The 15,883-nt window shown below is 34.9% G+C and overlaps 1 protein-coding gene across 14 annotated transcripts in view; it reads left to right on the top strand.

The window, feature by feature from the left end:
- osbp2b (oxysterol binding protein 2b) overlaps positions 1-15,883 on the top strand; it is a 142,475-nt gene that overhangs the window by 97,019 nt on the left and 29,573 nt on the right. For 13 of the 14 annotated variants that reach the window (XR_012406001.1, XR_002458776.2, XR_012405999.1 and 10 more), the window contains one exon: positions 3,077-3,327. Coding sequence is in view for 6 of the 14 variants with exons in the window: in XM_021476216.2 (XP_021331891.1) it covers positions 3,077-3,327 (251 nt within the window). In the remaining 8 variants the exon portion in view is untranslated. Of the gene's footprint in view, positions 1-3,076; positions 3,328-11,703; positions 11,796-15,883 lie in introns of those variants that run through there. The other variant, XM_073950574.1, reaches the window with a different exon arrangement.

Raw genomic sequence — 15,883 nt, 5'->3', positions numbered from 1 at the left:
AAGCACATACTTTCAACATAGTTCTCTTAAAACGTCTCATTGAAGTTTTATGAAATTATAATTTTTTTATTAAATAATTGTCTGAAAAGGCACCTCATGTGAGCGGAAAAACTTTTTTTGTGATTTCTGGGAATTTTTGTGATAGTGACGTTTTTCCATTAGGTGCATGTTGAGTCGCTTCTTCAGTATTTGAAGAGTAACGAAAATGCAGCTATTGACTCTGGAGAAACTGTCTTATTGTGCCAGCGTTGCATGTTTTTGTCATGGCCTTAACTAAGCATCAGGATCTTAACTCTGCTCTAATGCCTTTCTCCATTTGCTCTCGATTTATTCCACTTGAGTCGCTGGAAGGGAGTCATCGTGTGTGTGAAAATATGTAATGCGTGTGTGTGTATGCGAGAGCGTGTCCACACATGCCAATGAACATTAATGATAGCAGCTGTGGAATCATTCAGAGCGAACACTTGGGCATCCAGATTATTTATCACAAATTTATTTTAAGCACATCCTTTCCACTAGCGAAGGTTTATAGCCTAGACATCAGCGCAGACGTGGGTTACTGTAAGTCATTTTATGTGAGCTTTACTACCGCTTAGTGTTCTTCTTAAATAAGCAATATGATGGTCTTAGAGTTTTTATTTTTACTCACAGCTATTAAGATGAAAGCATCATCTGATGAAAGCTGACATTTTCGGTACACAAAGAAATACAGTACTTAAGAGGAAACAAATGGAGAGTTTTAGAAAGACCTCCCCAGTTAAGTGCTGCACTTCGAGTATGATTGCATTTTATTGGCCAACTTTAAGTTAGCATCATTCTGGTCTTCAAGACAAAATAAGCCAATGACAACAAAACCCCAAAATAATAATTCCCTCTAGATTTTTTGTTCTAGAAATAACTTGACAATACAAAATAAATTAAACATTTTAACTGTTAGTTGTGCTTAATGAAACATGTTTTAAATAAGTAACTAAGTAATTATTATTATAGGGTGCAAGTCTTTGATGTTTATGCTGTAGAACAAAACGTTCAAGTCCTATTGCAATTACCACAGATCATATTTCACTCATTAATTGTAAACCTTGATGATAAAACCCCCATAGAAATCAGTGCTAAATTAATCTTTCAGGTTTTGACGTCATTCCTGCATTCATTCTGGAAAATAAGCTCATTTATTATTCTTTCATGACTTGTTTGTCAAGAATCTTTATAAAAGTTACTTTTAAAAGGTCATAATGTACTTATGTTTGCATGACTTAAAGGAGGAGTGCCCAAAACCAAAAAACAAATAGCATTGATAGCCATGGGCCAAAGATAAATATACTAAACTATTTTACATTAACGTTGACATGGGTAATTTCCTAATTTATTACCTATCTATCTGTCAGGTGACAATTTGAAATTACTACCTCTAAACCAACCCCATCCTTCTCCCTCTTTTTTCAGATGGGATGGCGGGCCAAATCAAAGGTTACCATACGCAAACTTTGGCCCATGGCCCACTTTGGCATCTCTGACTTAGGGATAGTTCCCATTTAATCATCCTCGACTTGTTCCAAACCTTTCTTCAAAAGAGTTTCTTTTGTTGAACACAAAGGCAGATTTATTGAAGAATGTTGGAAAAAACAACCATTAACTTCCATAGTATTTTTGTTCCTAAAATGGAATGTCAGTGACTTTTTTCCATGCTTCTTTATAAATAAATATATTCAACAGCAGAAAAAAATGCATTAAAGTTTAGGATGTGGATGTTATTGGAATCTATAAAAGTTAGAATAGTTTGTATTTTGCAAGAGTGAGATGATAAATGCAGCAAGGCTTTTGAAAGCAAATTATTGGGTGGATTAATTCACCTGTTTAGTGTGAAGACACTTAATATCATTTTTAGCCACGTAGCTGTTGTTATTTTATGTCAATATAACATGAAAATCTTTTCAGTTTATGTTTAACTAAGATCTTATTTTAGGTATTTAACCAAAAAACTTTATAAAACAATGATAAAACACTGGCTTTGAGATTATGGAAGCTGAAGTTCAGAAAAAATTACTTGTTTGCGGCTTTTTTGTAACCAATTCTTATAGCCATAAGTTCATTGACTTACTGTAAAAAAAAAAAAGAATAATATTGTAAAGTTAAATATGAGATTTTGTTTATATCGCTTTTGCTAATGAAATCCATGCAAATAAAGTTTTAGTTTTGATACACTACATACATCATACTTCATACACTTTTAATAATTTCCTATAGAATCTACAGTAATGCAGTAGCAGTTTTCCAGTATCTTTAAGATGGTATAAATTGTTTAAATCATCCTTGAAAATTCACAACTTTACACTCGCCTATTCATAAGATGTGCATTTTTGGTTCATATTTCTAGATATTTAAATGTTTTAGCAATTTTTAATGTTTTAGCCTGAATGATTCAATTTTATTGTTATTCTAAACTGTTTTATATCTGTCTTGTTTGTGTAAAGCGCTTTGAGAATTAAGTTTTAAAGGCACTATATAAGAAAAAACTATTATTATTATTAATATTATTATTATTATAAATCTACTCTGCACTTATGATGATGTAATCACATCCCATGTCTACTGTGGCTCAGTTACTTTTCAAATGTGTGTGCCTCATGCATTACACACCAAGATTAATTGTGAATCACATTCTTGTCTCATTTTATTAGGTTGCTAAAATGTCAGTATATTTTTATTATAGTTGTAGACATCATAACTTAATTTTTATTTAGCTTTCGTCAAATTTTTGTAGGTAGAAACTTGTTTTTTTCGTCAACGAAATTAACACTGGTCCACCATCTATTTTGCATGTGTGTGTGTGTTGATTTAGGATGTTTGTGCTTTGTTTGCATAAGTGACTATGCTAATTATAATCGACTGGCATTGCAGCTCCAACCACCTGTAAAATCAGCATTAATTAATGAGGGAAATTAGGAGAAGCTGTGGCCTCGGATTCATTAATGAGAACAGCTGGAAAATGCATTGTGTGGACATGGTGCTCTGGGGATTTTTTCCAGAAATCTATTCCTGAAACATTCATTTAAACTCGTTTGTGTGTGTTTAGATGACTCTGCAGACGAGGAGCCCACCTCTCAGTCAGACCACAGTGAGATCCAGGGCACGTTGAAGACTCTGGCCAGTAAACTAGACGATTTGAGCACATGCAATGAGCTGATAGCCAAGCACGGAGCAGCTCTGCAGAGATCTCTGAGTGAGCTCGAAACCTTACGTGTGCCTCTGGAAGGAGGAGAGAAGATAAAGGCTGTCAACGAGAGAGCCACACTCTTTCGCATCACCTCCAATGCTATGATCAATGTAAGTACAACAATCATGAATGACCCTGAATTGAATTTTGGTATGGCTGTTTTGTTCACTTTCAAGCTTAGATTTGTCTGTGTTCTAAGTGTATACTGTACATTATTGTCCAACGATTTTTTTAGTAAGCTAATAGCTTTATACAGCATTGACAGTAAATACATTTATAATGTTAAAAAAGATTTATGTTTTAAAGGCTGTACTTTTGAAAATTATATTAATTAGTACTGAAAAAATATATATTTATTATTATTATTTTTATTTATTTATTTTATTATTATTATATATTTAAAAAAAAAACATTTTAAGGTCAATATTATTAGCTCCCTTGAGCAATTTTTTTTCGATAGTCTACAGAACTAACTTGCCCAAATAACTTAATTAACCTAGTTAAGCCTTTAAATTGCACTTAAACTGAGTAGAAGTGTCTTGAAAAATATCTAGTAAAATATTTTGTACTGTCATCACGACAAAGACAAAATAAATCAGTTTCTAGAAATGAGTTCTTAAAACCATTATGCTTAGAAATCTGTAAAAAAAAAAAAAATCTTCTTTCAGTTAAACAGAAATTGGGGAAAATAATATACAGAAGGGATAATAATTCAGGAGGGCTTCTGACTTCAGCTGCTTTTTGAGTTCATTATTAATATTTGTTTCATTATATAAACATAATAGTATTGATTCCACATTTCAAAAATATTTTTATTTGAAGTTTTATTATTTTTTTAAATGATAAAGTAAAGTTGTATCAAAATCTTACTCCCTGGACAAATCTGACTCCCTTTTGCGTGCACGCACATCACGCAGCGTCTGCAGTTAAACTCAGAGCGGTTTATCATGACAATTTTTACAATTGACAGCAGGAACAATCATAGAAGCGTTGTCTGATCGACAATCAGAACCTTAATATGTTCAAAAGAATTTAAAACACCAAATAAGATGAATTTACAGTATACCCCCTTTCGAAAGTAAAACATACTCTTAACATTAAGTGCAGTGTTTTGATGAGACCTGGTTATGTTGTGGTTCTGTGGTGTTGGTTGCTGTATGGTTACAAATGATGACATTTAAAGTAACCAAGTTAATTTAGATTTAAATAACTTAAAATTAAATAAAATATTAATGTAATATTTTGGGCCTTTGTTGTGCGTTTTGGTGGGTTTTGGACAACATTTGAGCTGGAAAAAGTCAGCTATATCTGGCAGCACTGCAAACACATAACTATTCATTTATATTTATATATGTAAATAAAGTTTTCCCAGAGATGGGTTGCGGCTGGAAAGGCATCCGCTGCGTAAAAATGTGCTGGATAAGTTGGCGGTTCATTCCACTGTGGTGACCCCGGATTAATAAAGGGACTAAGCAGAAAAGAAAATGAATGAATGAATGAATGTAAATAAAGTGGTCTCTTATTTTTTCACAGCTGTGATCAATAAAACATCATACCGATCCTTTATTGTAAAATGTGTATACTGAGAATATTACCAGTAATACTGTATGACTATTTAATCAGGAATGTAAACTTCATTCATATTTAGGGTGTACAATCATTGAGCTGTGTTTTTTTTTTTTTTTTGCTCTCAATGCCATGTTCAGAAAAAGTGGGAGGAAAGATTGTGCTTCATTTTTTAAAATGGTCAAAGTAAAATTTCATCCAGTATTCACTCATTTTACCCAAACAAACGGAAATTTGTGAAACTCTGAATAATCCTCCAGAAACAGAATCTGTGTTCAGATGTTATGTTCAGCGTGACTCTAAAGTCAAATGTTCATTCAAATACCTAGATCAATGATGTTTTTCTTTTTTGTCTGAAATCGATGAAGGTAGAACTTGCCTCCGCTTCTGTGATCAATACAGGTCTAGGAATTGCTTTAGCTTTTGTGGATGTCCTCTGTGTCTTTGATTTCCTAAATCAAATTTTGGGTAGGTATCACTACTCACACTCATGAAAATCAATATCAAAGGTGAGTTCATTTTGTGTGTTCTCATTTTGACTTTCATGAACTTATCAATCTCTGCCAAGCTTAGGTGAATGCAGTCTCATAGTATATATTTAGATTTTGTGCGTTCTTAATTAATATACAGTTGACTATATTAGAATTCTGATTGTTGTTACAAACCCCCCTTCAGTTTTGTGCCACTGCTTAAAAGTCTGGTCCACATTCGGTCTGCGACAAAAACCCCATATCCCATATAAGTCATTCTATATCCTGAAAAAGATAAATGTCACAGGCGACACGGTGGCACAGTAGGAAGTGCTGTCACCTCACAGCAAGAAGGTCGCTGGTTCGAGCCTCAGCTGGGTCAGTTGGCATTTCTGTGTGGAGTATGCATGTACTCTCTGCAATCGGATTGCATTCCTCCGGGTGCTCCGGTTTCCCTGGACATGTGGTCACGGTGAATTGGGTTGGCTAAATTGTCCATAGTATATGAGTGTGTATGGATGTTTCCCAGAGATGGGTTGCTGCTGGAAGGGCATCCACTGCATAAAACATATGCTGGATAAGTTGCCGGTTCATTCCGCTGTGGCGACCCCAGATTAATAAAGAGACTAAGCCGAAATGAAAATGAATGAATGATAAATATTAAAATATTGTACTATTTCTGTAAGTTCAATCAATTAATAGTTTATATGATTGTCCACATAGAGAGAACTGTTTTATACATTTTAAAGTATATACCTGAAAATCTACTCAATAATATGTAGGGATGGGTATCGTTAAGGTTTTAACAGTATTACTACTTATATCCATACCAATTATCGTTTTTTTTTTACTTTAACAGTACTCCTATTTGTACTTTTTGTAGTGTTTTTAAACAATCAGCAACAATTTATTTTATTATTACCTTTTTTCATGTAAAATTAAATGAAACAAGTAATTGTAAAACAAATAAATAAAACAAATCTGTAAAAGAATGTACAATGGTTTGAAGGAGCACAGTAGGAGCATCCAGGTAGGCTGTAAATGACTCTGTTTTTAATCATTCTTCTGGAGAAAAATCAACGTTTACCTTTTCTGGCAGGAAGTCAGGACCTTTCTTGGCTTTTTGTGCTCCCTGCAGTTGAAAACACCCTATTTGATTTACAAGATGCTGTTAAACAATCAACTTTGGTTAATTTTTATAAATTATCTTTAACACATTCACATAAATAACTGTCTTTAAGATTAAAATTCAATAAAGTTTTGGATCTTCTTGCAATGTAAAAATGAGCTTTTTTTATTATTTCTTAATAAGCAGAGTGTAGTTTTATTATTCATCTTTTTGTAAATGCAGTGATGTAAAAGCATTTTTAATGTTTAAGCTTTATTTAGGCTACTGCAGAACAAAATACTAATTTCAGTTACTGAATGTGCGTGTTTATTAAACTATTAATATTATACTATATTAGAGAGACCTTATATGACTGACTGCTAGCATACATACCTGAAAATGTGGATGATGTACTGTTAATATCTAAGCAGTTAAAAACTTTGCATTTGTCAGCGGTTAATGCACTTTTGGAAGATGCTTAGACAGATTGCTTGTGTTTCTGCTTTTACAAGAAAGCAATTTGTTGTGTATGTTGCAATGAGCAGTGTCGGTGTCCACTCGAGAAACCAAACTTTTGACTGTTTGGTTCTTTCCACTGTCATCACTCTATAAGCGCAAGCCTGTGTGCGTGTGAGTCTAATGTTATGTGCGTGCGCTTGGCATGAGTGTCCGCAGTGCGAGCCTCCACTGAGTGCGCTTGCACAGCCAAAAACTGAAAGCTTTTAGACTTGGTGCGCTCGTCGTACTGTTGGGTGATGAATATTTCTCACGTGAGATTGCCAACAGTGTAGACAAATATCAAATATTGCAAATTAGAAAAAGGTTGGTCAGTTAAATTATGCTACTGTAAGGCAAAGTTTAGTTAGCAATAATACTCCAGTACTGATCGCAGAACTGTTAATGTCAGAGCTCATCTTTTATTATTTATCATTTTTAAATTGAACTACCAATAAAGTATAGTCTCAGTACTTCATTACCGTCCCTATTGATATGTGATCATTTTTCTCACTTTATGTAAAACTATAGGGCAAATGTTTTATTGACGAAGTAGAATTACAAGATAATGGATCAGGGGGAGGCCAAGCTGGAGCCTGTCTCTGATCCCTGCGGCTCTGCAATGGTTGTGGATATTCCAAATTGGGTAAGACTTTATTGTTATGGTCCCTATAGCACATATGACTAAAAGTTGCATTGCAACTACATGCCAATTAATTCTCATTTGAGTATTAGTAGACTGTCTGCTTAATATTTGCTGATACTGCTCGTTTAACATTTAACTGGCTATAAGAAACTTGGCAAGTCCTGTACATGTCAACTTACACTAACCCTATCCCTAACCTGACAGTCTACTTATAATCTATTGAGAATTAGTTGGCATGTAGATGCAAATGCAACTTAAATTCAACAAAATGCATTAAAGGGACCCTCAAAATAAAGTGATACCTGAATGGAACCAAAAACAAACGATTATACTTGGCTTAATATTGGCAATGATAATGACAAAGTGCTTCAACTAGCAGAGTATTTAAAAAAAAAGAAGGAAAAAAAGAAAAGAAATCCAAGATAAATATTAATGAAATATAAAACACTCTTCAAAAATGAATGATTAAGACATAACATTTCTCTAAATAAAAAGCAAAATCTAAACATTGTACTTTCAAGTTTGCAAGTCCGCGTTACTAGATAAATAACTAGATTCTTCCAGTACAGTTCTTGAAGCATGATTTTATAAAAAGTCTTTGTAAGGATCCGTTATTAACGGGTAGTGTTTCCTTTACTCTTCGAGATTAGCAGGAAACATTAGCCTGGAGGCAGCAGTCGAGACCCGAGTGTCGTTGTACAATATATAAGCTTTAACACATTCATTAGGGAGACCTCTGTTTGGTCAGCTGTGTGGACTCTTCTTTTGTTCATCTCGGAAAATGATTAATAGCCAGCTGAACAGGAATACAGACACATAATAAAAAGTGCAGAATAGCAGGAGCTCATTAAAACACTTGGCTAGGCTGAGCTGCTGCAGTTATAATGAGAGGAACAGGACAGGAGCGTGTGTGTGTGTGTGTGTGTGTGTGTGTGTGTGTGTGTGTGTGTGTGTGTGTGTGTGTGTGTGTGTGTGTGTGTGTGTGTGTGTGTGTGTGTGTGTGTGTGTGTGTGTGTCTGTGTGTGTGTGAGGGAGAAACTGATCATCTTAGTTTAAATAATGTACGTCTGTGTTTGAATCAAGAAGAGGGAATATCTCTTGATGTCACCTGACTCTCTCTGGCTGTGAAGGATTTCTGAGATGGGTTAGGGTTACTTTTTCTGTTTAAAAGTTCATTGTCAATCAGGCTATTTAGAAAATGGTGAAATGCTCACTAATGCTGAATTGATTAGTTTAAAATGCAGTAAAACAATATTATGAATTAGTATTATGATTTAAAAAGACAATTTTCTTTTTTTATATAGATTTTAAAGTGTAATTTATTTCTGTTATGTTAAAGCTGGCATAAGTGCAGTCAGACTTGAGATTTTTTTCCTGATATTTTCAATGTTTAAAACAGATGCTCATTTTTTGATGTGTAAAAAACATTTATTTCAAATAAAAAAAAATGTTTTGTTAAATTCTATATGTCTTTATTGCGAAAAAGATTATTGCCAATTACAAACAGATACTTTTCAACTGCAGTGAATTTTAGAATTGTTGAACTAAATGTCAATCAGAAGGAGATTTATCCATCAGGTATGACTGTTTTAACTGTATAACTAAGAAACGAAATTATGCGTTTGCATAATAAGTAGCTTCCCAGCAGACACACAATGTCATAGGACAATAAGGACATTAATAGGAGGTTAAGTTTAGGTCACTAGTGCCTTAGAACAATGTTATTTTGCGGTTGAATAACAATGTTAAATGATGTTGATGTTTGATTGATTTTAGGTTGTGTTGGAAATTAACCAAAATCCAACGTCGAGCCAACATCTTAAACCAAGGTCATATTGATGTCAAATACTGACATTTATTCGTCAGGTATAGAAACCAAAATCCATTGTTTGATAGACGTCATAGTGGTAACATCCACACAATGTCAAGCTGTAACATCATTAGATGTTGGTATTTGGTTAATTTTAGGTTGTGTGGAAAAGTAACCAAAATGGAACGTCTGTCATTTGAAATTCTCAAATTTATTTGCTAATATTTTAAAATAACTAGAAAGTGTTGTTTTAAAACATATTAATTAATGATGCTGTATCATTTAACCTTTTCTAATAAACTTATTGTAGTAAAGACATTAACAATCCAATTTATAACACGATGGAGATCAGTGCTGAATAGATCAAGCTGCTCCTGCCTTTGCCTTGATTTGCTTGCTGATGTCTTGTGCATTGTCCTCTATCTGTCAAGTGGCAGTTACATTTTGTAAGTCTGATTCATTTACAACATTTCATTTCAGTTGTCTTTTTTGTAGCTCCTCAATCAAACAGAAACAAAAGGTTACATTAAATTGGAAATGACGGTCTCTGTCAAAGGCATTCGCCCTAACTATAACATTAATACTCTCTCTTCAGATGGGATGGTGGGGCGAACCAAAGGTTCCCTGCAGGCCCTACTTTGGGTACCTCTGGTCAATAGACTACAGAGGTGAAGTGATAAGGGTGAATACCAAATAGTACACATTAAGTTTTTGTGACACTTATGATGCATTTTAAAAATAAATATTATATATTATCCTACTTAACCTTTATCCACCCCTACATCCACTGAGAGAAAGCGGCAGTCTGGGTCTGGGTCTACAGTGGCCCCAAACAGATATTGGTCACTTATGGTGTGTTCACACTTGGCAGGTTTGGTTTGATTAAACAAACTCTGATGTTATTGCTCTATCAGTGCAGTTTATTTTTATAAGTGTGAATCCTGTCATCTAAACCTTTGCTGTGCAGCAAACAGCCAGACTGAAACTTATGAAAAGATGTATCTCGGCTTGCTTCCAGATGAACTCTAGTGTGGTTTAACTGAATCAACAGACCAAAGACAACCGAATATAACAAAATAACAGCACATGAACTTGCGAACATAAACAAGACAAACTGTTCAAGCAAATCTATGTTTCTTATTGTTGTTCTAAACACCTCAGTGCAGGCACTAATTAAAGGAAATGTTCAAGATTTTTCTGGGTTTCAAACATTTGTGGATCACAAACGGTGTGAACCAGCAGAAATAATTTTATTAACAGTTTCTAAACCTCCAAAGGATTATTTTGGAGGTAAAATCAGCCAGAATTTGCTTGCAGATGCATCTACTGTAGGTTTAATATTTTACTTAAAATAATGTAACATTCTGAACATCTGCCTCTATGTTGTTTAAAGGGATTGTTTACCCATTTATTCATTCATTCATTTTCTTTTCGGCTTAGCCACAGCAAAATGAACCGCCAACTTATCCAGCACATGTTTTTATCAGCGGATGCCCTTCCAGCTGCAACCCATCTCTAGGAAACATCCATACACACTCATTCCCTATGGGCAATTTAGCCTACCCAAATCACCTATACCAGATGTCTTTGGACTGTGGGGGAAACCAGAGCACCCAGAGGAAACCCACGCAAACGCAGGGAGTGCATGCAAACTCCACACAGAAACACCAACTGACCCAGCGGAGGCTCGAACCAGTGACCTTCTTGCTGTGAGGCGACAGCACTGCCTACTGCGCCACGTGACTTAGTTCACCTAAAACTAATAAACTCTCCTTCAAGTTGTTTCAAACCTTTTTGGGTTTCTTTTTTCTGTTGAACATAAATAAGGTAAGAATCTTAAGAATATAAACAGTAAACTTATAACACAAGATGAAGATTGCTGGAGACTGGTAACCACCGACATCCATAGTAAAAAGCGCAAATATAATAGAAGTGAATGGTTAGAGGTTTCCAACTTTTTTCAAAAAAAAAATTGTGTGTTTGTGTTCAATTCAAAGTTTTAAATTAAGTAAAGGATGAGTAAATGGTGACAAAACTTCTATTTAAAATAGTTATTTTTGTAATTAGTTTCACAAACCCAAGCAACACTTCAAAAAATTTAAGAAAATCTATTCAACTTTGACATATTTATTAAAATATTATTGGACCACATTGGCCATTTCCTTAAATAAAGTGAAACATCCAGAGATTTCACACACCACATCACATGGCTCACACTCCACTCAGCTCATGTAAAGGGCATTTCTCGGATATGAGGATGTACGACACACATGCGTGTCTTTCCTCTAAACTCTTCCTGAAGTCACGAGCAGTCTGGGCCTCAGGGCCTCACTCAGCAGAAAAAAAAGTGGAAGTGTTGCTTATGTTAAAGGTGATGGGCTGTAGTTTCATAAACGTGTTAGGAAGCCACAGTCATGTGCTGTGTATAACACAGAGGAATCTCTCTCTATCTCTCAGCAAAGCTCTGGACACTCACCAGACAGGTAAGAGCTGCCTTTGATGATTTCTGTGTGTACAGAATTTGCGCAAGTATATTAGAGCTTTTAAACTATGTTCTGCACAGGGTAAAAATCAGCTTGGATATCAGTAAATAAAACATTTGAGCTGACTGGAAACTTTTAGGGGCACAAACATAATACAGAGTTTAAAGGGATAGTTCACACCAAAATGAAAATGTCCTCAACATTTGATTGGAATTAAGTGGTTCTAAACTTTATGTTTATAAGTGGTTATAAACTTAATTAATTTTTTTTCTTCAGTCAAACACAAAACAATATATTCTGAAGAGTGTTGGAAATACAAAGCCGTTGACATCCATAATCTATGGTAAATACTATGGAAGTCAATGACTGTTTTTCCCAGTAATCTTAAGAATTTTTTCCTTTGTGTTCAAACAAGTCTGGAATAAGAAGAGGATGAGTAAATAATAATCGCATTTTTAATTCAACTACTCCTTTCAGGCAAAAAATAAGAATAGAATTCTGCCACTAATTAATGAAATGATAGCTTAAAATGTGTTAAAAGACATGTTACTCATCTCAGTTGTCTCAGTTTTGCCTCAAATAATTAACAATGAGACCTGAAATAAAGTTTGTCTTAACAAATTGATGTGGCATCATGCATCATGTGGTTCATATTGTTCTTTATGTAACATAAATTCTTTTACTTATGACACTGCAAGTAAAAAGTGACCTGTCTTGAATATGCGATTAAAAACACCCAAATAATCCCACTAAATATAAATAATAAATAGCATGTCTAGTAAAACCAGCACATCCAGCTAAAGTAAGTGTGGTTTATTTATAAACTGATTTCGAGAGGAGCGTGTGCTTATGGTTGAACACAGCTGGCCTAGCATTAGCTAATACAACATCATTAACCAATCAGTCAATTACTAACTCACCATAAATAGCCAGAATTTCTTACCTCAGTATCTTTCCCCTTCCACCCCTTCCTTTCTAGACAGGGCGGCACGGCGGCCCAGTGGTTAACACTGTTTCATTAAAGCAAGAATGTCACCGGTTCAAGTCCTTACCAGGCCAGCTGACATTTCTGTGCAGAGTTTACATGTTCTCCTCGTGCTCGCATGGGTTTCCCCCCGTGTTCCCTAGTTTCCTCTCACAGTCCAGAGACATGGGACATAGGCAAATTGAACAAACTGGCACTATAAACAAGCTCTAGCCATCAATCAGGATCTTCAATCAGGAGGGAGCTCCAGGCTCGAGGATCGTTTGTGCTTAGGGATTTCTCCTAGGACAGCATGCCAAATAGATTATCAATCATCAGCTAATGGTGAACTCTTAAAGACTTGTCAAGTGTTTTTTTAAACCATATAGGTTAATGGTATACCTTTTTAACACATGAGTTTGAAATTATCATCAACCGATGATGACTTGAGAATCTTACAGCTTTCTTGATTGTCAGGTATGGCAAAAGTTGCATTTTGGACATTGATTCTTTGTTTATTTTGTTATAAATTGAGAACAGTTGAGTCCCCATGCCTCCTGGTAAGGCCAGCACACTGGGTTTAGTCAGATGAGTTGTGCCATGGGAGACGAGAGATTGACAAAGACACGTTGATCAAGTCAGAGATGCAGAGTAGAGAGTAAAAGATGTGTTTGCATGTGACTGTGAGCTGCTTTAATGATTTTGTGGCTGTACTGTAGTCTCCGTTATTAACATGATTGATGAGCTCAGCTGAGAGAGATGCTTTCACAGATACTGAGGTAGAGTGTGTTGGTTATTTTTAGTCAGACCAGCATGCGTGTCGGTTATTTTTCTTAATAAGCAGCAGGAAACATGGCATTTGTCATACATTTCACTGTATGTGGAGGGGGAAATGCTATGTTTTCCTCATTCAGTGCTTGCTTTTGAATAAATCAGAATAATTAAATTGAGGTGAATAATGGCACGATATTGTCTGCAGTGTTGTTTTATTAGTTAGTTTTCTATCTGAAGAATTCAGAAACATAACTGTTGTTTTTTCAGTTTTTATTCTCTTCTCTTTTTTTAAGCAGTGTTTCTCATGCATGCTTTATCCCATGGTCATTTACCACAACATGTTTGATAAATTTACATATTTACCTGACAAGCTGATTCACAGCTTGATCTATACTCATGCTATCAACATCATATTTTTGATAGTACATTCAAAACTTCTCCTCAATTTACTTTTAATAAATGTAACCAGTCAAGCATTTTTAGAGTGTAGTTTTAATATCTGTAGCTTAAAGGTTCAAGACACCCTGGAGTACTTCTGGAGTAAATCTGATAATAACAGATTTGTGTGTGTTGATCATCAATTAAGACAACGTTAGCACCTGTCAGCTTTACATGTAGGGAAAACTGGATAGTTTTGAGCTTTTGTCAGCTAATTTCATCTTTTGGGTTTAAAATAATTTTTTGGGGTGGAATCAAAATCCTTGACGTAGCGCTGCACTGTAAAAAATGCAAGGTTCCACACAGTTTATTTATGTTGTCTCAACACAAATTGATTAAGTTAACTTTCAACAAATTTATGGGGATTGAACATAAAAAATTAAGTTGTGCCAATGAAATCTCAAGAATTGTGTTATTTCAGCTAATTAAAAAAAAAAAAAAAAAGTTGTAACAAGTAAAAAATATTTTTTTTTTTGAGTGTATCTGCCTGTCCAGAGATGACGTGTCGATTTCTCTCCGTTATTTATAGACTGGGTTTTTCTATCCTATGAGAAGACCCTGCTTCTGAATTATTCATGACTGCACGTGCTTTCTGATGACAGATATGAACAGACCTGCCAGGCTGTGAGATGCATTGAGTGTATGCTTTACTAAAACTATAGGTCTTTAAACTAGTTTTGAACTGCAAGAGTGTGTCTGAGCCTCGACATTATCAGGAAGACTATTCCAGAGTTAAGGAGCCATAAATGAGAAGGCTCGACCCCCTTTACTTGACTTTTCTGTTCTACTGTATGTACTACCTGATGCACTACCAGAGTTTTGAGATCTTAAAGAGCGGGTTGGGTGGTAGCGAGACAGAAGGTTGGTTAGATAAACAGGAGCTAGATTATTTAAAGCTTTACAGGTAAGAAGTAGGGGTGTCAAAATAAATTGTTTATTTGGTGCACCCCCATGCAGATGGAGACAATTCGATATCGGTTCAGTAATAGATCATAACCAGTTATTACGTACGGAGGTAATTTATCTCCTATGAGCGATGTCGCAGTAGAATACTATGGCAAAGGAGGCGAGGGCGACTAATTAAAACACTCCAACTACTTGAAAAAGTTACATAATTATGCACAGTTCAACTGCTTGTGAGTTTGTTGGAAAGACTTTCATTGACACTGAACAAGGCCGCTCAGTTTTCTTTGAGCAGGTAAAATTAAAGGTACAGTTCCTAAATCTTACTGCTTGTATTAAAGGACAATATTGTATCACAAATAATATATAAATATTAATATGTTTATAGATTTTAATAAAAAAGTCTTGTGTTGTGAAGAAAAATCTAATTATGTATGTAAAGCATCGTCAATGCACCGTGACGCACCGAGATATCGAATTTAACCGAATCAATTGCATGATAATCGAAACTGAACCGAACTGTGAGACCAGTGTAGGTTCACACTCCCCTAGTTAAAAGCAATATTTTAAAATCAATATGAAACTTAAAAGGCAGCCAGTGTAAGGAGGATAAAATTGGGGTGATATGATCATATTTTCTAGACCTTGTAAAAAATCTGGCAGCTGCATTTTGTACTAGCTGAAGTTTGTTATTGGAGGATGCAGGGCAGCCAGCAAACAGAGCATTACAGTAATCCAGCCTAGAAGTCATAAAAGCATGGACTAGCTTTTCTGCATCTGAGATGGATAGCATATCCATATTTTGTAATGATATAACAAATTGTGGTAATATGTTATATGAAATTACGAATAGCTTATCCAGTGCACTAGATAGGGCATTAAATTACTTACTGTTTATTTATTGCATTTTAACTTTGTAAACTTTTGTATTTAATTTTTTTTATCTTGAGCTGGTGAGCCAACTGACAGTTGTTCGTTCCCCTCTTTTTCCCCTGCTCCGCCAGCCACG

Source organism: Danio rerio, chromosome 5 (genome assembly GCF_049306965.1).
Source record: "Danio rerio strain Tuebingen ecotype United States chromosome 5, GRCz12tu, whole genome shotgun sequence".
NCBI lineage: Eukaryota > Metazoa > Chordata > Actinopteri > Cypriniformes > Danionidae > Danio > Danio rerio.
This window is presented reverse-complemented; position numbering and strand designations above follow the sequence as displayed.